This window comes from Bos taurus, chromosome 18, assembly GCF_002263795.3.
Source record: "Bos taurus isolate L1 Dominette 01449 registration number 42190680 breed Hereford chromosome 18, ARS-UCD2.0, whole genome shotgun sequence".
NCBI lineage: Eukaryota > Metazoa > Chordata > Mammalia > Artiodactyla > Bovidae > Bos > Bos taurus.
This window is the reverse complement of record NC_037345.1, coordinates 3495319-3520706: the sequence shown is the minus strand read 5'-3', so window position 1 is coordinate 3520706 and position 25388 is coordinate 3495319. Positions and strand designations below refer to the sequence as shown.

At 40.4% G+C, this 25388-nt stretch overlaps 1 protein-coding gene across 4 annotated transcripts in view; it reads right to left on the bottom strand.

The window, feature by feature from the left end:
• The window catches only part of CNTNAP4 (contactin associated protein family member 4), a 313164-nt gene that overhangs the window by 212937 nt on the left and 74839 nt on the right, over window positions 1-25388 (bottom strand). For all 4 annotated transcript variants that reach the window (XM_059876848.1, XM_059876847.1, XM_010814367.4 and 1 more), the window contains exon 3: window positions 4967-5160. In XM_059876848.1, coding sequence (XP_059732831.1) covers window positions 4967-5160 — 194 coding nt within the window. The remainder of the gene's footprint in view (window positions 1-4966; window positions 5161-25388) is intronic.

Sequence of the window (25388 nt, the reverse complement as noted above, 5' to 3'; positions counted from 1 at the left end):
ATATGTCTTCACATTTAATCATCTTCTTTTATGTTCATTAGTAATATTCTAAATATTATCTTCATAAATCTCGTAATTTCTTTTTACTTTCTCCCTTGATATTTATCATTTGGGAGTTCTATTTTAAGTGGAGCATATGTTTTCCTTTTATGTTGTCTACCTAGTTTTTTATATGTAGAAAGATAAATTACAGGTTTTAAAAATTAATTTTATTGTTAGGCACAGAGTTTATTGAATTATCTTTAAAAAAAAATAAGATGTTCTCTTAGATTTTTAAGGAATATATTGTATCAATGCCAAATCTTTCCTCCTTTCTACCTTTATATATTTTTCTAGCCTCTTCTCTGATTATGTGTGGTAAGTTTGAAAATTAAAAATGTAAAATAGGAAAGAGACGCTCATGCATTAGTTTTTAGAAGACCTAACTGACTGCATCTTATGCAGCAATAAAGAAACACTTCAGAAGGACAGAATCGCTTCCCAGAGAGATTTCCAAATGTACCTCCTGGGACTGGGGAATGAGAAGAGTCAGATGCAGACATCTGCAGCACTGCATCACAGCAAGGATAAGAGGGGAGAAAAGAGGGTGGTGTCTCGTCCCTGAACTGTCACGTGGGGGAATGTGAGACACGAGCTGTAAAGTGGTTTTAAAACATGCCATCCTCTGGTTGATGCTTTGAGGATAAACTGGATGTGAGTGTGTGCTCTGAAGGGGGCATTAAATCAAATCTGCTGACCCTAATCACTCTCTTCAAATTACTTTTATTTTGCTTGCTTAGGGACAGGTCAACTGGAAGAATGTGAAGCAACGTTGCCATTTATCTTATTCAATGCATATGTGTTCCCACAGTTTACAGGGGTTAATATATATTTTTGTATATTACATATTCATGTAAAGTTCCAATTTACGTGAGCCCAGGAAGTTTATGAGAAGGGACTGACATAACGTGTTACAGAATGGGCACAGATGGGACGAGGTGAAATAAACCATGCTGCTTGATTGAGAAGGCACCCAGCAGACTAATTGTTCTGATTTATGACCAACGTCACATTAAAAACCCCAATGCAGCCACCTCCAACCAGGCACTCCTAGGTTAATCATTTCCAAAAGTGAGAGAACCAAGTTAAATAGAAATACCAACAGGAGAGTCCCTGGGAATACAGACGAATCATATAGACTTTCAATAAAAAACATCTTTCTGGCACTCAAGCAGAGGCTGTGTTGAAAAGCAGAAGCAGCTTAAAGCACTCTCCAGGCATTTGCCCAAGTTCTGAGCCAAGGATTGCAAGGCATTAAGCTTGATGATTTGACATGTTGACATACAGGGCATCAGTGCTGTTACACTTTATATCACCACACATGTGGTGGGCTTAGAATACTAGAATAACATAGGAGAAAGGTCAACAGAGGGAAAGGTCTAGGAAAGCTGCACCTCACAAAGTGGCGAGTCCACCAGGCTTACCACACACCTCTCACTTGAATTTCTGCCTCATTGGGTTTTCTATTAAATGACCCCAGCCACTTATTTATTTGACTGGACATAAATACATGTTAAAATCTTTGCAGGTGGTATAGAGTTGACAGCTCAATCATTCACAGTGATAATAATGCTGTGACTATATGGTGACAGGAGATACTTTTGTCTAATTGACTATACACGTCATGGGGGCCTCCGTGTCTTTCACTAGCCAAAGCCAAACCACGACACTCAACACTTTTAATTTAAAAAAAGTTATATTAACTTCAGAAATATGTTAATATGAAATTATGGTTTTTTGTTTGAAAAATGAGATACAATTGAAATATTGTGCATAATACACTCCAACCCCATGAACTGTAGCCTACCAGGCTCCTCTCTGTCCATGGAACTCTCTGGGCAAGAATACTGGAGTGGGTAGCCATTCTTTTTCTCCAGGGCATCTTCCTGACCCAGGTATCAAATCCAAGTCTCCTGCATTGCAGGCAAATTCTTTACTGTCTGGGCCACCAGGGAAGCCTCATTGTGCATAATAATCGTATTTCCTTAAATAATTCATAAAATTAGTGCTATCCCGTCCCTTGCCCTTATCGTCTGCAGTGTAAAAGAGAGAATTTGTATAATACAGCTGTAAAGTTCCTGCACATGTTACTCTGCTTAAAATAATTTTCTAAGATGTTAGTTTTATGAAATTCCAGAAATTGTTCTTAGATGAGCAAAAATTATACTTCACACTTCCTTTTCCAATCGTTTACAATAAACTGGCTGAAAAGTCTTTTGACTGTGGATGTTGAGAAATTTTGTTTTGTCTTCGAGAGGAACAATTACAGCAGTTTGCATTCTCTATTTTTTGCAAAATATTTATATGCCATCTAGAAAGAGTACTTTGTATAAATTATATTTGTGGGCACTGGACTATAAGTTTTATCCAAAAATTAATTTTTAAAAAATATGTTTCTCTCAAATTTACAGTTCTATCAAGTATATGCATGGCCGTAAAGATAACAAATGAAGTATTTTGCCTTTCTTTTTTAAACATTATTTGTAAGAAGCAGCAGGGCATTTGATGAATTCTTTCAGGTGTACAGAAGTCATTGCTCTCTCTAGTGCTCGAAGAGAATACATTGAAGGAGAATAAGGAATCCCCACGGCAGCATTTCTATCCATGTTGATGGGTTTTATTTTATGTGTTTCTAAACTTGTAACAACTGCCTTTTCTTCCTCTTTCCATCACATTCTCCTATAATGCTTTATGGGTTCCCTAACTCTCTTCCACAGATTTATTTGTATCATCTGGAGCAGACTGTGAAGCGCTTAAAAAAATTGTCATGTTTTGTATAATCTGGATACATTACCCATAATGGGCAAAAAAAAAAAAAAGTTACAAAATACAGATGTGCTAAATGTGACAGAGAGTCAAATTCCTTACTACGAACATCAATTAAAAATTGGTCTTTAGCTAAACAAAAAACCCCACATTAAAGTGATCTGTGCCAGATCATTTTAAACAACCTGGCACCAGGTTACAATTCACCATGTTTCATTTTGCCTGCGTTGCTATTGTAGAGTCACAGAGGGGGGCTTCCCTCAGGGAGGGACCTGAGTAATTACGGGGTAAAGAGAGAACTATGAGCCTACCTGGGATGGACAGACAGCATGAGTATGTGTGTGTATGTGCGTGCGCACGTGTGTTTATACATATATTGACAATGTTTGAAGATTTGAGCTGTTTTACCTACACCATAACCGTATCCATTTTATGTGTGGTCATGGCATCAGCGGCAAGTCTCAGTTTTGATCTTGACGTTCAGTTATCCATCTGTTTTCTTTACCATATCCAAAATTATAGTCCAGTCCTTCCCAAATCTGTTAGTCCATTCTGACCGTAGTCAGAGTCTAAAAACGATATTACCAAGCCAAGTAACTGTGATAGATACATCTATCTTTACATTGATTGGTTTGGATTAGTTAAGGATATCATTCGTGTCACTAATGCACCCTGACCACCTCGCTTTTTACAAGGTAAGTGAAAAAGACGAACAGCACTGTCCAGGTTTGGCTTTCCTCAAGCTTGATCCATGAAAACAATTAATTTTCATGGTTAATCTTTCTCTCTAAAAAATGTCAAAATACACATCTTACTTAATACAGCTAAATATTAGCCACTACTTATCTAGTTTAAAATCCAAAGCTTATTTAGAAGAAAAGAGTAAAAGATAATCCAAACACCTAGTTAAAAAAATACCTCATTAGGCTTTCACAGCTATTGGTTCATAATTACTGTTTAATTTATCCCCAGTTTGAATGGTTTTCATGGGATTAATTCAACCGTAATATCCAATTTTTCTTGCTCTTATACATAACTTCAACTTCCTTTGGATTTTAAGGCAGGTTTTCTGAAAATGCTTACAGAAAACTTCCAGCCTAACAGTCGTTCTCTCTAGAGAAAGAGCAGGGCTACATTTTCTCAATTCAACTTACATCAATAAACATGCAACTGAATGACCACCAAGTGCTTCAGAGATACAAAGGTGAATAATCACAGTCCCTTTCTTCAATGAGTTTACAATGTGTCACGGAGTTCTAGGAAGTTTCAAAAGACAGGCCGTTGACTGATCAAAGAAAATTATCATTATGTGCCCAAACAGGCCTCCAAATTATCTGTGTGCTAAGAACAACGCTTCATTAAGTTACTCATTTTCTCTGGTTCCAGCAGCTCAGTCAGAGGAAAATTTAAAAAAAAAAAAAAGTTCTTTGATTGCAGTATGTTGTCCCTGGCCCACATAAAATCCAAACCAATACTTTTCTACACTAAAAAAGAAGTCCTTTCTTCACCAGCAAGCAAACTTTCTTTAGCTTCCTTCTCCCACTGGGTGTTCATGTATACTCGGTCAACTACAAATACCACTCACTTTATTACAAACTGCCTCCTGGTCAGTCTCCCTTGTAACAGCTGTGCCCTGTCCACAAAACACAGCATTTTAACACTTGAAAAGACTACAGAAAGGTTTATATATAAATCATATATGTGCGTATAAGACATATATAAATATTCTAAATATTATATATAAAAACCTCTATATACTAGGGAGACATTAATTCATATTTCTCAGAGTCATCAGAACAACAAAAAAAATTCTTTTTGCCAACCTTAAATAAAGGCAATGCAAAACTGCTATGTTACTAAACAAAAAATGTTTTATACAGGCTTGGTTTCTTCCTTTAATCTTCACACTATTTAGAGCACTAATGAGATTTTTTTTTTCCTTCAGTTTCTGAGGACTCTGTGAAATAAGTTTACTTTTAGTATTTTCTTAAATTAAACCATAAAATGTATTGGAAAATGAATATTAATACATTGGAAAATGTTTTCTAAGTAAGTCCAAAGATTCTGATCCTAAACAAAGTTTAAGAGATTCTTAAACTGTCTGTAGGAATGACCATGCTTCCTCCTCTGAGAGGCCATGTATTCTGTTAAAGAAACATACCCAGATACTGTCCTCCTGGCGATACTGCTTCCAGTTCCTGCCGCTGTCGCTGAACATCAGGAGGTAGCTGGTCACCCAGTTGGAGCTCCCATATCCCCCTTGGGTGGCCACGGCAGTGATCTCCATCCTCTCTCCAAGGTCAATCTGCAACCACTGGTATTTATTTGACACAAGTGGAGACCAGCCACCAGCTCCTTTTGTGAAAAGAGAAAAAAGAGAAATGAGCAAAGAATTCATTAGACATCTGTTAATGAACTAGCAATGCCAGTAAGACTATTCCTCTATGAAACTTCAGAAAGTCAAATTTCCAAAATACAAAACTTTCCATAATGGTAAAAAAAAAATACAGAGAAAGAAGAATATAATGTAAATGGATGGCACCTATATTAATTATGTTGATTTCTAGGTGTTACAACCATCTAACACTGGGAGAGCAAATTCAGTGAGGTTAAACTCACTGTATGTTTAAAGTCCTTAATTTGAGAGGCAGACAGCCATGTCAGCACATAGAACTAGTATGTTCAGTGCCCACACACGGCTGAGTAACGATTTGCCTTCAGACTGTGATTTACCTTCAAACTACATGGAACTTGGAAATGCAGTATTTGGATGAAATCTCAAAAATGAAAGAATGATCTCTGTTCATTTCCAAGGCAAACCATTTAATATCACGGTAATCCAAGTCTATGTCCTGACCAGGAATGCTGAAGACGCTGAAGTTGAACGGTTCTATGAAGACCTACAAGACCTTCTAGAACTAACACCCAAAAAAAGATGTCCTTTTCATTATAGAGGCCTGGAATGCAAAAGTAGGAAGTCAAGAAACACCTAGAGTAACCGGTAAATTTGGCCTTGGAGTACAAAATGAAGCAGGACAAAAGCTAATACAGTTCTGCCAAGAGAACACACTGGTCATAGCAAACACCCTCTTCCAACAACACAAGAGAAAACTCTACACATGGACATCACCAGATGGTCAACACCAAAATCAGATTGATTATATTCTTTGCAGCCAAAGATGAGAAGCTCTATACAGTCAGCAAAAACAAGACCAGGAGCTTACTGTGGCTCAGATCATGAACTTCTTATTGCCAAATTCAGACTGAAATCGAAGAAGTGGGGAAAACCACTAGACCATTCAGGTATGACCTAAATCAAATCCCTTATGACTATACAGTGAAAGTGAGAAATAGATTTAAGGAACTAGATCTGATAGAGTGCCTGATGAACTATGGATGGGGGTTCGTGACATTGTACAGGAAACAGGGATCAAGACCATCCCCACGGAAAAGAAATGCAAAAAAGCAAAGTGGCTGTCTGAGGAGGCCTTACAAATAGCTGTGAAGATAAGAGAAGAGAAAAGCAATGGAGAAAAGGAAAGATATACCCATTTGAATGCAGAGTTCCAAAGAATAACAAGGAGAGATAAGAAAGCCTTCCTCAGCAATCAATGCAAAGAAATAGAGGAAAACAACAGAATGGGAAAGACTAGAGATCTCTTCAAGAAAATTAGAGGAGGCGGTCCTAAGATGGCGGAGGAATAGGACGGGGAGACCATTTTCTCCCCCACAAATTCATCAAAAGAACATTTAAACGCTGAGTAAAATCCACAAAAGAACTTCTGAATGCCAGCAGACGACATCAGGCACCCAGAAAAGCAGCCCATTCTCTTTGAAAGGAGGTAGGAAAAATATAAAAGACAAAAAAAGAGACAAAAGAGGTAGGGACAGAGCTCCATCCCGGGAAGGGAGTCTTAAAAATAGAGAAGTTTCCAAACACCAGGAAACACTCTCACTGCTGAGTCTGTGCTGAGCCTTGGAAGCACAGAGGGCAACATAATAGGGAGGAAAAATAAGTAAATAATTAAAACCCACAGATTAGGAGCCCAATGGCAACTTTCCTGGAGGAGAAGCAGCGCAGAGGCCTGCGCCCGCCACTAGCAAGCGGGGGCTGGGCAGGGAGGCGCGGGCTGCATTGCTTAGAGTAAGGATTGGGCGGAATTCCCCCGAGGGAAATCAGAGCGAATTAATCTGGGCTAACAAACCAGACTGTGGGATAGCTACCACGCGAAAAGCCCTAAGACACCGCCAGGCCCACGCACAGAACAAAGGGCGGAATAGAACTAGCCGGCTGCAGACCATCCTCCTCCAGTGACAGGCAGCCAAAGCCGCAAGAGAGCAATCGCAGCCCCAGAGAGACATTACCTACCAAACTGCAAGCAGGCTTCCTTGCTTACTAAGACTTCTTCGGGTCCTGGACAGTCATCCACCTGAGAAGGTGTGCCAGTTGTACACCCAGAAAACCAAGCAGCAGGGTCGGGAGAGGCGATAAGTCGCAGCGACCGCGCTCACCAAACACCTCATCACCTGAGCTGCTCGGAGCTGGGAAGGGCACAAAACGCAAGCCCAACGGAGTCTGCGCCTCTGAGGACTACCCGAGTGCCTGAACCTGAGTGGCTTGGACCTAGGAGGTACATGCAGCCCAGGGCCGGCCTCGGACCGTTCTGGTGGAGCAACCTAGAGCCTGAGCTATGTGGGCAGGGAGGATGAACGCACCGTGAGCGGGGCACAGGCCCAGTGTGGCTGAGATACTAAGAGCACACGCCAGTGTTATTTGTCTGCAGCATCCCTCCCTCCCCACAGCGCCACTGAACAAGTGAGCCTAAAAAAGTGTCCACCACCGCCCCATTGTGTCAGGGCGAAAATCAGACACTGAAGAGACCAGCAAACAGAAGCTAAAACCGAGGGAACCGCCTGGGAAGTGACAGGTGCAATAGATTAAAACCCTGTATTTAGTACCGACTGCATAGGAAGGGGCCTACAGATCTTGAGAAATATAAGCCGGACCAAGAAACTATCTGAAAATGAACTGACCCCACACTGCCCACAACACCAGAGAAAGTCCTAGATATATTTTTACTATTTTTACGATCATTCTTTCCTTTTTCTTTTCTTTTCTTCTTATTTTTTCTTTTTCTTTTTTTCTTTTTTAACTCTTTTATAATTTTTAAGTCCTCTATAAAACATATATTTCTGCTTTATTGACTATGCCAAAGCCTTTGACTGTGTGGATCACAATAAACTGTGGAAAATTCTGAAAGAGATGGGAATACCAGACCACCTGCTCTGCCTCTTGAGAAATTTGTATGCAGGTCAGGAAGCAACAGTTAGAACTGGACATGGAACAACAGAATGCTTCCAAATAGGAAAAGGAGTTCGTCAAGGCTGTATATTGTCACCTGTTTATTTAACTTCTATGCAGAGTACATCATGAGAAACGCTGGGCTGGAGGAACAAAAACTGGAATCAAGATTGCCGGGAGAAATATAAATAACCTCAGATATGCAGATGACACCACCCTTATGGCAGAAAGTGAAGAGGAACTCAAAAGCCTCTTGATGAAAGTGAAAGTGGAGAGTGAGAAAGTTGGCTTAAAGCTCAATATTCAGAAAACTAAGATCATGGCATCCAGTCCCACCACTTCATGGGAAATAGATGGGGAAACAGTGGAAACAGTGTCAGACTTTATTTTTCCGGGCTCCAAAATCACTACAGATGGTGACTACAGCCATGAAATTAAAAGATGCTTATTCCTTGGAAGGAAAGTTATGACCAACCTAGATAGCATATTTCAAAAGCAGAGACATTACTTGGCCAACAAAGGTCCATCTAGTCAAGGCTATGGTTTTTTCTGTGGTCATGTATGGATGTGAGAGTTGGACTGTGAAGAAGGCTGAGCACCGAAGAATTGATGCTTTTGAACTGTGGTGTTGGAGAAGACGCTTGAGAGTCCCTTGGACTGCAAGGAGATCCAACCAGTCCATTCTGAGGGAGATTAGCCCTGGGATTTCTTTGGAAGGAATGATGCTAAAGCTGAAACTCCAGTACTTTGGCCACCTCATGTGAAGAGTTGACTCATTGGAAAAGACTCTGATGCTGGGAGGGATTGGGGGCAGGAGGAGAAGGGGATGACAGAGGAGGAGATGGCTGGATGGCATCACTGACTCGATGGACGTGAGTCTCAGTGAACTCCGGGAGTTGGTGATGGACAGGGAGGCCTGGCGTGCTGCGATTCGTGGGGTCACAAAGAGTCGGACACGACTGAGCGACTGATCTGATCTGATCTGATCTGATTACTCCTTTAATTTTCATTTTTATAACCTACTATTACTTTGCAAAAAAAAGACTATTTTTTAAAGCAAACTTTATGTATATATATTTTAATAACTTTTGTGACTTTGTGTTTTTTTCTTCTTCGTTTCTTTAATATTGTATTTTTGAAAATCCAACCTCTAGAATTTTAATCTTTGCTTTTTGGTATTTGTTATCAAATTTGTACCTTTAAGAACCCAATCTTCAGTACCTATTTTTACCTGGGAGCGAGATTACTGGCTTGACTGCTCTCTCCCCCTTTGGACTCTCCTTTCTCTCCACTAGGTCACCTCTGTCTCCTCCCTCCCCCTTCTCTTCTATACCCAACTCTCTGAATCTCTGTGTATTCCAGACGGTGGAGCTCACTTAGGGAACTGATTACTGACTGGATCTGTGTCTCTCCTTTTCATTCCCCCCTTTTATCCTCCTGGCCACCTCTGTCTCCTTCCTCCCTCTTCTCTTCTCTGTATAACTCCATGAACATCTCTGAGCAGTCCAGACTGTGGAGTGCACATAAGGAAGTGACTACTGGCTAGCTTGCTCTCTCCTCTTTTGATTCCACCTCATCTCATTCGGGTCACCTCTAACTCCATCCTCCCTCTTCTCTTCCCCATGTAACTTTGTGAACCTCTCTGGGTGTCCCTCACTGTGGAGAAACTTTTCATCTTTAACCTAGATGTTTTATCAACAGTGCTGTATAGAAGGAGAAGTCTTGAGACTACTGTAAAAATAAGACTGAAAACCAGAAGCAGGAGGCTTAAGTGCAAATCCTGAGAGCATCATAGAACACCTGACTCCAGGAACATTAAGCAATAGGAGTTCATCAAACGCCTCCATACCTATGCTGAAACCAAGCACCACCCAAGGCCAACAAGTTCCAGAGCAAGACATACCATGCAAATTCTCCAGGAACACAGCCCTGAGCTTCAAAATACAGACTGCCCAAAGTTACTCCAAACCCATTGACATCTCATAACTTGTTACTAGACACTTCACTGCACACTCCAGAGAGAAGAAATCCAGCTCCACCCACCAGAACACCGACACAAGCTTCCCTAACCAAGAAACCGTCACAAGCCACCGATACAACCCAACCCACAGTGAGGAAACGCCATAATAAAGAGAACTCCACAAACTGCCAGAATACAGAAAGGCCACCCCAAACTCAGCAATATAAACAAGATGAAGAGACAGAGGAATACCCAGCAGGTAAAGGAACAGGATAAATGCCCACCAAACCAAACAAAAGAGGAAGAGATAGGGAATCTACCTGATAAAGAATTCCAAATAATGATAGTGAAAATGATCCAAATCTTGAAATAAAAATGAAATCACAGATAAATAGCCTGGAGGCAAGGATTGAGAAAATGCAATAAAGGTTTAACAAGGACCTAGAAGAAATAAAAAAGAATCAATATATAATGAATAATGCAATAAATGAGATAAAAAACACTCTGGAGGCAACAAATAGTAGAATAATGGAGGCAGAAGATAGGATTAGTGAAATAGAAGATAGAGTGGTAGAAATGAATCAGAGAGGAAAAAAGAAAAACGAATTAAAAGAAATGAGGACAATCTCAGAGACCTCCAGGACAATATTAAATGCCACAACATTCGAATCATAGGAGTCCCAGAAGAAGAAGACAAAAAGAAAGACCATGAGAAAATACTTGAGGAGATAATAGTTGAAAACTTCCCTAAAATAGGAAAGGAAATAATCACCCAAGTCCAAGAAACCCAGAGAGCCCCAAACAGGATAAACCCAAGGCGAAACACCCCAAGACACATATTAATCAAATTAACAAAGATCAAGCACAAAGAACAAATATTAAAAGCAGCAAGTGAAAAACAACAAATAACACACAAGGGGATTCCCATAAGGATAACAGCTGATCTTTCAATAGAAACTCTTCAGGGCCAGGAGGGAATGGCAGGACATACTTAAAGTGATGAAAGAAAATAACCTACAGCCCAGATTACTGTACCCAGCAAGGATCTCATTCAAATATGAAGGAGAAATCAAAAGCTTTACAGACAAGCAAAAGCTGAGAGAATTCAGCACCACCAAACCAGCTCTCCAACAAATGCTAAAGGATATTCTCTAGACAGGAGACACAAAAACGGTGTATAAACTCGAACCCAAAACAATAAAGTAAATGGCAACGGGATCATACGTATCAATAACTACCTTAAACGTAAATGGGTTGAATGCCCCAACCAAAAGACAAAGACTGGCTGAATGGATACAAAAACAAGACACCTATATATGTTGTCTACAAGAGACCCACCTCAAAACAGGGGACACATACAGACTGAAAGTGAAGGGCTGGAAAAAGATATTCCATAAAAATAGAGACCAAAAGAAAGCAGGAGTAGCAATACTCATATCAGATAAAGTAGACTTTAAAACAGGGCTGTAAAAAGAGACAAAGGACACTACATAATGATCAAAGGATCAATCCAAGAAGAAGAGATAACAATTTTAAATATATATGCACCCAACATAGGAGCACCGCAATATGTAAGATAAATGCTAACAAGTATGAAAGGGGAAATTAACAATAACACAATAATAGTGGGAGACTTTAATACCCCACTCACACCTATGGATAGATCAACTAAACAGAAAATTAACAAAGAAACACAAACTTTAAATGATACAATAGACCAGTTAGGCCTAATTGATATCTATAGGACATTTCACCCCAAAACAATGAATTTCACCTTTTTCTCAAGCGCACATGGAATCTTCTCCAGGATAGATCACATCCTGGGCCATAAATCTAGCCTTGGTAAATTCAAAAAAAAATCGAAATCATTCCAAGCATCTTTTCTGACCACAACGCAGTAAGATTAGATCTCAATTACAGGAGAAAAAATGTTAAAAATTCCAACATATGGAGGCTGAAAAACACACTGCTGAATAAACAACAAATCACAGAAGAAATCAAAAAAGAAATCAAAATATGCATAGAAATGAATGAAAATGAAAACACAACAACCCAAAACCTATGGAACATTGTAAAAGCAGTGCTAAGGGGAAAGTTCATAGCAATATAGGCATACCTCAAGAAACAAGAAAAAAGTCAAATAAATAACCTAACTCTACACCTAAAGCAACTAGAAAAGGAAGAAATGAAGAACCCCAGGGTTAGTGGAAGGAAAGAAATCTTAAAAATTAGGGCAGAAATAAATGCAAAAGAAACAAAGGAGACCATAGCAAAAATCAACAAAGCCAAAAGCTGGTTCTTTGAAAGGATAAATAAAATTGACAAACCATTAGCCAGACTCATCAAGAAACAAAGGGAGAAAAATCAAATCAATAAAATTAGAAATGAAAATGGAGAGATCACAACAGACAACACAGAAATACAAAGGATCATAAGAGACTACTATCAGCAATTATATGCCAATAAAATGGACAACGTGGAAGAAATGGACAAATTCTTAGAAAAGTACAACTTTCCAAAACTGAACGAGGAAGAAATAGAAAATCTTAACAGACCCATCACAAGCACGGAAATTGAAACTGTAATCAGAAATCTTTCAGCAAACAAAAGCCCAGGTCCAGACAGCTTCACAGCTGAATACTACCAAAAGTTTAGAGAAGAGCTGACACCTATCCTACTCAAACTCTTCCAGAAAATTGCAGAGGAAGGTAAACTTCCAAACTCATTCTATGAGGCCACCATCACCCTAATACCAAAACCTGACAAAGATGCCACAAAAAAAGAAAACTACAGGCCAATATCATTGATGAACATAGATGCAAAAATCCTTAATAAAATTCTAGCAGTCAGAATCCAACAATACATATAAAAGATCATACACCATGACCAAGTGGGCTTTATCCCAGGGATGCAAGGATTCTTCAATATCCACAAATCAATCAATGTTATACACCACATTAACAAATTGAAAAGTAAAAGCAATATGATTATCTCAAGAGATTCAGAGAAAGCCTTTGATAAAATTCAACATCCATTTGTGATAAAAACTCTCCAGGAAGCAGGAATAGAAGGAACATACCTCAACATAATAAAAGCTATATATGACAAATCCACAGCAAACGTTATCCTCAATGGTGAAAAATTGAAAGCATTTCCCTTAAGGTCAGGAACAAGACAAGGGTGCCCACTCTCACCACTACTATTCAACATAGTTTTGGAAGTTTTGGCCACAGCAATCAGAGCAGAAAAAGAAATAAAAGGAATCCAAATTGGAAAAGAAGAAGCAAAACTCTCACTGTTTGCAGATGACATGATCCTCTACATAGAAAACCCTAAAGACTCCACCAGAAAATTACTAGAGCTAATCAATGAATATAGTAAAGTTGCAGGATATAAAATCAACACACAGAAATCCCTTGCATTCCTATACACTAATAATGAGAAAATAGAAAGAGAAATTAAGGAAAGAATTCCATTCACCATTGCAACACAAAGAATAAAATACTTAGGAATGTATCTACCTAAAGAAACTAAAGACCTATATAAAGAAAACTATAAAACACTGATGAAAGAAATCAAAGAGGACACTAATAGATGGAGAAATATACAATGTTCATGGATTGGAAGAATCAATATAGTGAAAATGAGTATACTATCCAAAGCAATCTATAGATTCAATGCAATCCCTATCAAGCTACAAACGGTATTTTTCACAGAGCTAGAACAAATAATTTCACAATTTGTATGGAAATACAAAAAAACCTCGAATAGCCAAAGCAATCTTGAGAAAAAAGAATGGAACTGGAAGAATCAACCTGCCTGACTTCAGGCTCTACTACAAAGCCACAGTCATCAAGAAAGTATGGTACTGGCACAAAGGGAGAAATATAGATCAATGGAACAAAATAGGAAGCCCAGAGATAAATCCACGCACATATGGACACCTTATCTTTGACAAAGGAGGCAGGAATATACAATGGAGAAAAGACAATCCCTTTAACAAGTGGTGCTGGGAAAACTGGTCAACCACTTGTAAAAGAATGAAACCAGAACACTTTCTAACACCATACACAAAAATAAACTCAAAATGGATTAAAGATCTAAACGTAAAACCAGAAACTATAAAACTCTTAGAGGAGAACATAGGCAAAACACTCTCTGACATACATCACAGCAGGATCCTCTATGACCCACCTCCCAGAATATTGGAAATAAAAGCAAAAATAAACAAATGGACCTAATTAAAATTAAAAGCTTCTGCACAACAAAAGAAACTATAAGCAAGGTGAAAAGACAGCCTTCAGAATGGGAGAAAATAATAGCAAATGAAGCAACTGACAAACAACTAATCTCAAAAATATGCAAGCAACTCCTGCAGCTCAATTCCAGAAAAATAAACGACTCAATCAAAAAATGGGCCAAAGAACTAAACAGACATTTCTCCAAAGAAGACATACAGATGGCTAACGAACACATGAAAAGATGCTCAACATCACTCATTATCAGAGAAATGCAAATCAAAACCACAATGAGGTACCATTTCACGCCAGTCAGAATAGCTTCGATTCAAAAGTTTGCAAGCAATAAATGCTGGAGAGGGTGTGGAGAACAGGGAACCCTCTTACACTGTTGGTGGGAATGCAAACTAGTACAGCCACTATGGAGAACAGTGTGGAGATTCCTTAAAAAACTGGAACTAGAACTGCCATACGACCCAGCAATCCCACTGCTGGGCATACACACCAAGGAACCAGAAGGGAAAGAGACACGTGTACCCCAATGTTCATCACAGCACTGTTTATAATAGCCAGGACATGGAAGCAACCTAGATGTCCATCAGCAGATGAATGGATAAGAAAGCTGTGGTACATATACACAATGGAGTATTACTCAACCATTAAAAAGAATACATTTGAATCAGTTCTAATGAGGTGGATGAAACTGGAGCCTATTATACAGAGTGAAGTAAGCCAGAAAGAAAAACACCAATACAGTATATTAACACATATATATGGAATTTAGAAAGATGGTAATGACAACTCTGTATGCGAGACAGTAAAAGAGACACAGATGTATAGAACAGTCTTTTGGACTCTGTGGGGGTGGGGGATGATTTGGGAGAATGGCATTAAAACATGTATAATATCATATGTGAAATGAATCGCCAGTCCAGGTTCGATGCAGGATACAGGAAGCTTGGGGCTGGTGCAATGGGATGACCCAGAGGGATGGTATGGGGAGGGAGGTGGGAGGGAGGTTCAGGATGGGGAACACATGTACACCCGTGGCAGATGCATGTTGATGTATGGCAAAACCAATACAATATTGTAAAGTAAAATAATAATAATAATAATAATATTAAAATAAATAAATAAAATAAAATAGAGAAGCTGGGGGAAAAAAAAGAAAATTAGAGATACCAAAGGAACATTTCATGCAATGATGGGCTCAATAAAGGACAGAAATGGTATGGACCTAACAGAAGCAGAAGATATTAAGAAGAGGTGGCAAGTATACACAGAAGAACTATACAAAAAAATCTTCCCGACCGATATCATGATGGTGTGAACACTCACCTAGAGCCAGACATCCTGGAACGTGAAGTCAAGTGGGCCTTAGGAAGCATCACTACGAACAAAGCTAGTGGAAGTGATGGAATTCCAGTTGAGCTATTTCAAATCCTGAAAGATGATGCTGTGAAAGTGCTGCACTCAATATGCCAGCAAATTTGGAAAACTTAGCAGTGGCCACAGGACTGGAAAAGGTCAGTTTTCATTCCAATCCCAAAGGAAGGCAATGCCAAAGAATTCTCAAACTACTGCACAATTGCACTCATCTCACACGCTAGTAAAGTAATGCTCAAAATTCTCCAAGCCAGGTTTCAGCAATCTGTGAAAGATGAACTTCCAGATGTTCAAGCTGGTTTTAGAAAAGGCAGAGGAACCAGAGATCAAATTGCCAACATCCGCTGGATCATGGAAAAAGCAAGAGAGTTCCAGAAAAACATCTATTTCTGCTTTATTGACTATGCCAAAGCCTTTGACTGTGTGGATCACAATAAACTGTGGAAAATTCTGAAAGAGATGGGAATACCAGACCACCTGACCTGCCTCTTCAGAAACCTGTATGCAGGTCAGGAAGCAACAGTTAGAGCTGGACATGGAACAACAGACTGGTTCCAAATAGGAAAAGGAGTACGTCAAGGCTGTAAATTGTCACCCTGCTTATTTAACTTCTATGCAGAGTACATCATGAGAAATGCTGGGATGGATGAAGCACAAGCTGGAATCAAGATTGCTGGGAGAAATATCAATAACCTCAAAGATGCAGATGACATCACCCTTATGGCAGAAAGTGAAGAATAATTAAAGGGCCTCTTGATGAAAGTGAAAGAGGAGAGTGAAAAAGTTGGCTTAAAGCTCAACATTCAGAAAACTAAGATCATGGCATCTGGTTCCATCACTTCACGGCAAATAGGTGGGGAAACAGTGGAAACAGTGTCAGACTTTATTTTGGGGGCTCCAAAATCACTGCAGACGGTGACTGCAGCCATGAAATTAAAAGATGCTCATTCCTTGGAAGGCAAGTTATGAGCAATCTAGACAGCATATTAAGAAGCAGAGACCTTTGTCAACAAAGGTCCATCTAGTCAAGTCTATGGTTTTTCCAGTGGTCATGTGTGGATGTGAGAGTTGGACTATAAAGAAAGCTGAGTGCTGAAGAACTGATGCTTTTGAACTGTCGTGTTGGAAAAGACTCTTAAGAGTTCTTGGACTTCAAGGAGATCCAACCAGTCAATCCTAAAGGAGATCAGTCCTGGGTGTTCACTGGAAGGACTGATGTTGAAGCTGAAACTCCAATCCTTTGGCCACCTGATGCGAAGAGCTGACTCATTTGAAAAGACTCTGATGCTGGGAAAGATTGAGGGCAGGAGGAGAAGGGGATGACAGAAGATGAGATGGTTGGATGGCCTCACCGACTCAATGGACATGGGTTTGGATGGACTCCGGGAGTTGGTGAGGGACAGGGAGGCCTGGCGTGCTGAGGTTCATGAGGTCTCAAAGCGTCGGACATGACTGAGTGACTGAACTGAACTGAACATGGAACTTGGAAACGGCCTCTAATGTCTGATGATGTTTAGACTCCTTAGAGAAAGAGGGACAGCATTAAGCCCCAGAATACCAGAATGGTCTAGGGATCATTCCTGCCTTGACTGTGTTTACAGTCTTATTCCTTGGTGGCTCAGATGGTAAAGAATCTGCCTGTCAATGCAGGAGACAAAGGAGATGCAGGTTCGATCTCTTGGTTGGGAAGATCCCCTGGAGGAGGGCATGGCAACCCACTCCAGTGTTCTTGCCTGGAGAATCTCAGGGACAGAGGAGCCTGGCGGGCTACAGTCCATGGGGTCGCAGAGAGTCAGACACGACTGAGCACAGCACAGCACACAGGAGGAACAGACGTGAAAAGCATGCTGGAAACACACCTGGGAAATGTTACTGGTGAGGCAGGTACAGGGAGCAATAATACAGTAAGTGATGGAGAGTTCCATCCAGTGATAACTGGCTTGCAGCAACGGGCAAGAGATGATTACACTTTCAGGAATTCTACAAGATGATTATTAAACATAGCCATCTTTGCAATTGGCCATAGTGAGAGTATTTAAACCATCAACATTGGCAAACTCTGCGTATCAGTACTCACTCCGACCCCAGCCAGTTCTCCAACACATCACTAGTTGTATCCTATCTAGGAATGGGGGTGTGGTGACAGTCCGTTTACTATTTACTATTTACACAATATTTACTATTATGGTGCAGCGCATAGCATTGTGAGGCCTAAAGGGAGACATCTGTGTGAACAACCTGCTTTAATAAGATTTAAAAATCTTTTGGGTGGCAGACAACACAGTGACAGTCTGAGTAAGGACAAGCAGAACTCTGTGTTACTCCCAGCTTCAAAGAGAAGATTGCCAGGCAGACCATGGAGGGAAGTATGTCCCAGAAAGGATGAGTAGCTGAAGCTGAAGGGAGCAGCTGATGTATGCAGAGCAGGGAGGAGTTAGCTAGCTGTTGTGTGCTCCGTGTGGACTGGCTAATGTGAAGGGGCTCTGGGCAGCAGGGGCTGTGTCCAGGCGTCTGCACCTGGCTGCAGCGTGACCCGTTCAGATGTGTAGTGGCCACAGAGGGTGTGAGGGGAGGGGCTGGGTTTGGACATAACCAGCTGCTCAAGAAGGGGAACTAACCTGGCTCTAGTCAGGACCACAAAATGAGTCAAGGCAGCATCTTTTAAAAGAATTCTATTCCTATAACGTCCTCTCTTGACAGCATCACACTAACTCCCGCTTGTATTCAGGTATGCGTCCTGAGATTACTTACTACATAGTCTTTAGAAATAGATGCTTTTTTTCAAATTTCCTTCTGTCTTGGAGGGAATCGTTGTTCAAAAGTGTCTTTCACTCTATACATCGAAAGTACAATGCTCTCCTTAGGGACCCAAAATATTTAGAGATTGTGCAGTTTTTACTGGTGTGTTTTTACTTTCCTCTGTATTTGCCCTTGGAGAATGTGTGGTTTGGGCTGGTAAGCTGGATGAGTAGAGTTCTTTGGGGCACCATCTACCATGTTTAGGTGATGGGGAAAAACTCTTACATTTTCAGTAAGAAGGCGCGCTGGGTAGACAAGGGACTTGGCTGTAATCTGAGCGCCTTGGTGTCATTGATCTAGCATGGCTTTGCTGTCCACAAAGGGCATCTCTCATGCAGTCCGTTATCTATGTGGAAGAGAACTTACTTTTGAATGCTCTGAAGAACACCTTAAATAGCACCTGACCAAAAATAGCTCAGGGAGCTCTTGAACCCTGACTGCAAACTGCTCTCATAGCATTATTTTAAAATCTAAGCCAACTCCTTCACCATATTTCACTTCTCAGGATGTAATGAAACTCCATCCAACTTTCCCACTTATTTTACCGTGGTATTACTTAGTATTTACGCAGTGAGTACTTTGCGTTGGGCACACTGTGAAGGCACTGTTGCTTAATTCTCCAAGCGCCATGCTGAGACACAGAGGGTCTGAACACCTTGCACCAGTCTGCAGAGCAGCAAGACGCACCGAGCTCTGAACCAGGACACGGCAGTGCGCCCGCCTACTGTTACGACATGTAAGTGGATGTGTCATAATGGATGTAGAAAAGACAGCAGCAGCCAGGGTTGGGGAATTTCAGGATTTGGCTACCTGGCAGTAGGGTCATCTTCCCTCTCTAGAGTTAACAACGGACCACGTCTTTGAAGTATGGATACATGACGGGAGGGGTGAATGGGTAGAAACTTCCCTCCAATGTTCAATCTAATTTTTACTGTTCTGCCACAGGTCTATCAAAAGTCTTCAAGTTGAAAGTTTCTGGGGTCTGATGTTCACCAAGGGTGCTTGGTTAATATCAGTAGCATAGTTGGCAGACACGTTGCAACTCTCTCTGCATTTTTTATCTTCTTTCTTTACGTAGAAAAGAAAAGAACGGACTAAGTGCCTCCAGCCAGCCATCATCTTTCCCTGGAGTTTCTATGTTTGGAATTTTATCTACATCACCTTACACCTTTGAGAAAAATACTGAGTCATTTTGTTTCTTGCTCTTTCTAGTTCATTTTAAAGGTCTAAAGTCGGTCACGAAGGCACATTTTTAATACAGAGTAGCATAATATTTCTGTGGCACTTTTGACATTCCTTTATAGACCACTATTTAAAACACAAACATGTGAGAGAAGCACAGTGAGAGGGGAAAAAAAAAAGAATCAGCATGATTCCAGTGAGTGAAAATTGGATCATCAATTCTCATCAGGAGCACGAGGCGTCTCTCACTGACCACTCCCTCTTCCCAGCATCACTCACCGTTATAGCTGAACCAACCGACTTGAAACATTTGCAGTTAATTGACCTTGAACATTTCAATTTCTTACCTGTGGCGAAAAGGTACTACTGATATGCTAATCAAGCGATGTCATTAACGAGGTACACCAATAAGGTAATGGGAATTCAGATGCTCCCAGGCTTTACCAAGTAATGTCAGCAGGATAATCCAGCCACAGGGAATCCTGAGATTGCAACAGGGTTTTAAACCATGCAGCGCTGAACATACACATGGTGTAAGTGTGTGATGGAGTTTTGAAGGTTCTAATTTTAAAACAAATGCTGAATAGTAGTGTGGAAAATGTAAGGACACAGACACAGGCATATAGACATGGGTGTAGAACTCAGCATCCTTCAGTTGTGCCGGCCTCTGATGACATGTAGGGACATGAAACCAAAGTGCAGCTGCAGCTGAGGCCGAGCTACCCCAGGCAGAGGCCTCCCGCATCGCCAGGTGGGTTCTTTGCCCCTGAACACCAAGCATTCCACGGTTACTGATGCTTAATCGACAAGACCGAGTCTTGTCCCTCCATTCTTTCCTTCCCCACACCGCAGTCCTCCTCCCCCTATTCCACGCTCCTTTTTCTCCTGCCTTGGCCTCACTACTGAGACTTGGCATAATAAAATGGCATAAATTTATTCAAACAGAAACATTTCTTGCATCTTCGTATCACAGCCTGAAACTTCACACTTAAGACCCTTCCACTCATTGATGAGACTTTTAAAGCACTGTAGTACAGCCATGAGATTTAAATTTAAGAAGCACAAGTGCCTACTGATTTCTCTCACACACAGCAAGCATGTGAGTATATCATGGCTGTTACTTTTTGAGCCATAAAACAATTATTACTGCTATCAACTCCAAAGAGTTACCATCACAGTAAAGTTGAGCTTTGAAAAAATTTAGTTACTGAATGACCACAAAATACAGCATCTCTTGTGTCTGCTGCCTCCTGCTTTTAAACATCAGGTTCCTAAAGAACTGGCTTTATAATATATGTTGCTAAGAAAAGCAAACTAAAAATTATCTGGTGCCTACTGTATGCTAAGTCACTAGAAATTTTATGCACAATATTAAACTTAATTATTAAAATTATTTAGTGAGATGAAATGTTTTAATATCTCTTCTTTTCAAGTGAAACTTTATTTAAAAAAGAGATTTACAGAAGCTAAGTAAAATAACCCAAATTTTTAGTATAGATGAAAAATTATTTTTAAAATGATTTTAATCTATTAGAATCTCATTTTTTAAAATCTCCTCCTTTTTCATTCTTTAACCTTGAAATAATTATACAACTATCATTGCCTCAGGGTGGTATATTCTACCCCAATAATATATTCAAATAGTATATTCAGTGTTATTTAAATATAAATAACCAGCTGGCTGAATTATGTTTAAGATCCTCACATTCCATCTACTAGGTAGCATCAATATTTAGTTCAGGACATGGAGGAACATTTTACAATTTCATAGAAGTGAAAGAAAAACTGAAGATAAAGTACTCTTGGTTGGAACCTTAAAATATAGAAAAGAATCTCATCTATCCCCTACTAATATTAAAAATGGCATGACTGCCACTGCTGATGGTCATCAGTGAAGGTGACGTGTCACAGAGCTTGTCGACTTTGTAAAGGTTGGAACACAGGAAAGGGCAAGCCATTTTTCTCAAGATTTAAAGCACAGAAGGATACAGGTGCTCAAGGACACAAGACAGACGGGAACACAGTTCAGTAACAACCCTAGCCACCATGAGGGCATCTGCACTTCCACAAAGTAACTGGCTTAATTAAAACTCGCATAGGGGAAATTTCCCTCTATGGTTCTTTTTTTCACATGTGATTTCATCTAGATTTCCTCACAAGTGTAAACTGGCCTGGATCATTTTGATCTTGACAGTGAATTACAATAAGGTAAAAGGATCAGAAAAAAATTGTGTCAATATTTGTCCGGCTCCCTTAAATGGTCTGCAGTGTCCTGGGGCCACCATTGAGAACCTTATCAAGCTTTGTATTCTACCAGTGCTGTTCTTTTCACTGGAAGAAACACAACTCTATTGATGCTCCGTGCCTGGCTCGTCTTGCCGCATGTTTACTCCTGAATGTTGGCCCAGCTGCCCCTGCCTGCAGAGACTGTCACAGCACGGGCAGGCCAGCTAGCCTAGCCAGCAGGGCAATTCCTGGATTTTACGGAGACTGTTAGAGAACAACCCTCTTTTCTGCTGCGAAAGCTGAAAGGATGGGAATTAGGCATCGAGTTGTAGGAGCAATGGTCGAGGAAAACCTCGGTGAAGCAGCAAAGACCCGAGCAGACTGGAGAGATGAAGCGAGAGGCAGTTCTGATGGCACAGTCAGCATCCCTGAGTCCCGCTGGGCCCGCAGGGCAGCCCCGCGCTTTCCCGGTGCTGCTGTTGTTCAGTTGCTCAGTCATGTCTGACTCTTTGTGACCCCATGGACTGCAGCACGCCAGGCTTCCCTGTCCTTCACCAACTCCTGGAGTTTGCTCAAACTCATGTCCATTGAGTCAGTGATGCGATCTAACCATCTCATCCTCTGCCATCCCCTTCTTTTGCATTAAATCTTTCTCAGCATCAGGGTCTTTTCCAATGAGTCAGCTCTTCGCATCAGGTAGCCAAAGTACTGGAGGAGCTTCAGCTTCAGCATCAGTCCTTCCAGTGAATATTCAGGTGGATTTCCTTTAGGATGGACTGGTTTATCTCCTTGCACATAAACCATTGGGCAGCCCCTTCCACTGTGCTAAATCCACTCAGGCCACTGCACCAGCAATTCTTCACTCTTGTCTTCATTATTTTTTTCTCCTTAATGGATCCCACTAATATACATGCATGCTGTTATTTTCTGCATTTTAAAAGGAAAAAAAAAAAACTTCTCTTGACTCCATTCTATTTTTTCTATTAAGGTAATATGTTAATTCAAGTACAATGTCCATACGCATTCTTTACAGTGTTTCTGATCTCATTCTCTCTTAGGCCAGTGTCAATTAGACTTTCAGTCCACGTCACTTAACTCAAGCTGCTCTTGTCAAGACTCCCGAAGAATTCTGTATCGCTAAATCAATGGGTCTGACTACCACTTGGCCTGTCAGCAACATCTGAGACATTCGACTACTCCTAATGCCCTGATATTATTTGTTTACTTAATTTCCTCAAAAGCTCATTCTCTTAACCTTATTCTTAGTTTATTTATTTTTCAAATGTTTTAGCCACATCATGTGCCATGTGGGATCTTACTTCCCCCACCAGGGATTGAACCCATGGCCCCTGCAGTGGAAGCGCAGAGTCTTAACCACTGGACCCTCAGGGAAGTCCCTCTTCTTAGTTTATTTGTTGCTCCGTTTCCATCTCCAGTGACGGTTTTTCCTTTTATCTCTTCTCTCTTAAGGCTGAGATGCTCCAGGGCTCAGTCCTTCGCCCTGTGTCTTTTGCATCTTCATCCACCCCTGGATGGCCCCTCTCGGCCTCAAGGACTTAAAAATATCATGTGCCAGAAATTCCCTAGTTTATATCTCCATCTCCAAACTCTTCCCTGATATTAGACTCACTGCTTGATATCTTTAACATTTCCCAAACCAAACGCCTTTTCTTCCACCAAACCCCACTCTATCCACTCTATTCACATGCTTCCCCAAACTAGTTTATGACAATTCCATTCTTAATGATTTTTAGGGCCAAAAAAAAAAAAACCAGAGTTGTGCTCGACTCCTTTCTTTCTTTCTCACCATTCTACCAAACCGACAAAAATACTGCTGGTATTACTCAACTCTGCAGAATCAGAGGACTTCTCCGTCTTCACTGGTGCGCCTTTCTAATCCAGCCTGGATTCTCGCCATAGCAAGCTAACAAGTCTCCCTGCTTCTCCCTTTGGTCAGCAGGACTCCATCCTCTACACAACAGGTTTAAGTTATTTCTGTGCTCAAAACACTACACTAACTTCCACACACGGTGGAAGGCAAAGTCATCGCTGTACAGCCTCCAGATTCCTCACATGACCTGCCTCCCTTGCAAGGCTCCCACACCAGACCTAGCTTTCCAGATCAGGAAACTCCATCAGCAACGGCCTCCTCGAGATTCTCCAAGCAAGTGTCATTCTCCCATCTCCCATCCCACCCTGTGATAAAGTATCCTTTCCGCCAGGAGTGCTCTTCTCTGAGAAAGCTGGGGCTAACATCATTGCTACCATCAGGTCTGCTCAGATGTGATGCTCTCATTCAAGCTTGTATCTCCTGACCTTCCCTATTAAAATTCCTTCCACCCAGCAGTCCTGCTCCAAACCACTTCATCCAAACCAGTTTTCTTTTTTTTTTTTTTCTGGCCAGACATTGACATATTTACACATAATTTCTTATTTACTATGTTTCTTTATCATTTATCTTGCCCTATTAGAATATAAGCTCAATGAGGCCTACAGTCTTTGCCTGTTTTGTTCAAAGATAGATCCTATGTGTCTAGCACACTGCCTGACACATGGTAGGAGCTTAACAACTATTCAATGCATAAAGGAATTAAGTAAATCTGTAATGAAAGTAGTAAGACTGTATAAATTTATATACAAAATCTGAACATATTATACCTAGTGGTAAAAGCTAAAACTAAATAAGAGCACAAGACACTTCTCTTTGCAAAATGGCATTTTCAATGAGGTGTTCAAAGAGAAAACTTAAAGCACTTGGCTGAGACACACATCCACACACACACAGGCACGCACATACATACACACAATGTCTACCAATCACCCCAAAGGTACCTAGCTTAATCACTTGTGAACTATTATTTCCTAGATGTATTTATTGCTTTGTTTTCAGCTTTTTTTGATACAGTAAAAAAAGAGACGCTTTTCACTTTATTTCCCCAGCAAGGTTCTAAATTAATAATACCTTACTAAATTCTCCTAGGTTTTAGTGCTTTGCTGTTGATCAATTTTTCCTCCCAGCAAATTGGCAGGCTGACTCTCAGCCCTACTTCTTGCATTGCCAGATCAAACATTTCTGAAGTCTTTAATAATTCAGTGGATTGATCAGTAAATATTTACATCCTTTCTCTGCTCAGGCATTTTGATTGGTATATTTGATGTGCAAATTTGGGGACAGCCAAATTTCATCTTAGAAGACTAGAATAAAATTGCAAAAATGCCAAATTCTGTGCTTTAATTCCACTACAGTCAGTTTTATTTCACTCAAATTAGTAGTTTTGGAAAAATTACTCTGAGCACATGATGTCTGAAAATTCAGATGGTAATCAGGATTTGCCCATGTTTTGCTTTCTAAGGCCATTATAATACTTTTCTAAAAGTTTCGATTTAGATCTACTACAGTGAGGCAGGTCATTTCAGTAAATGACCTCATGCATCAGATAGAGCATACTGACAATATCCCAGAGACTGAAAAACCATTTTTGCTTCCCTA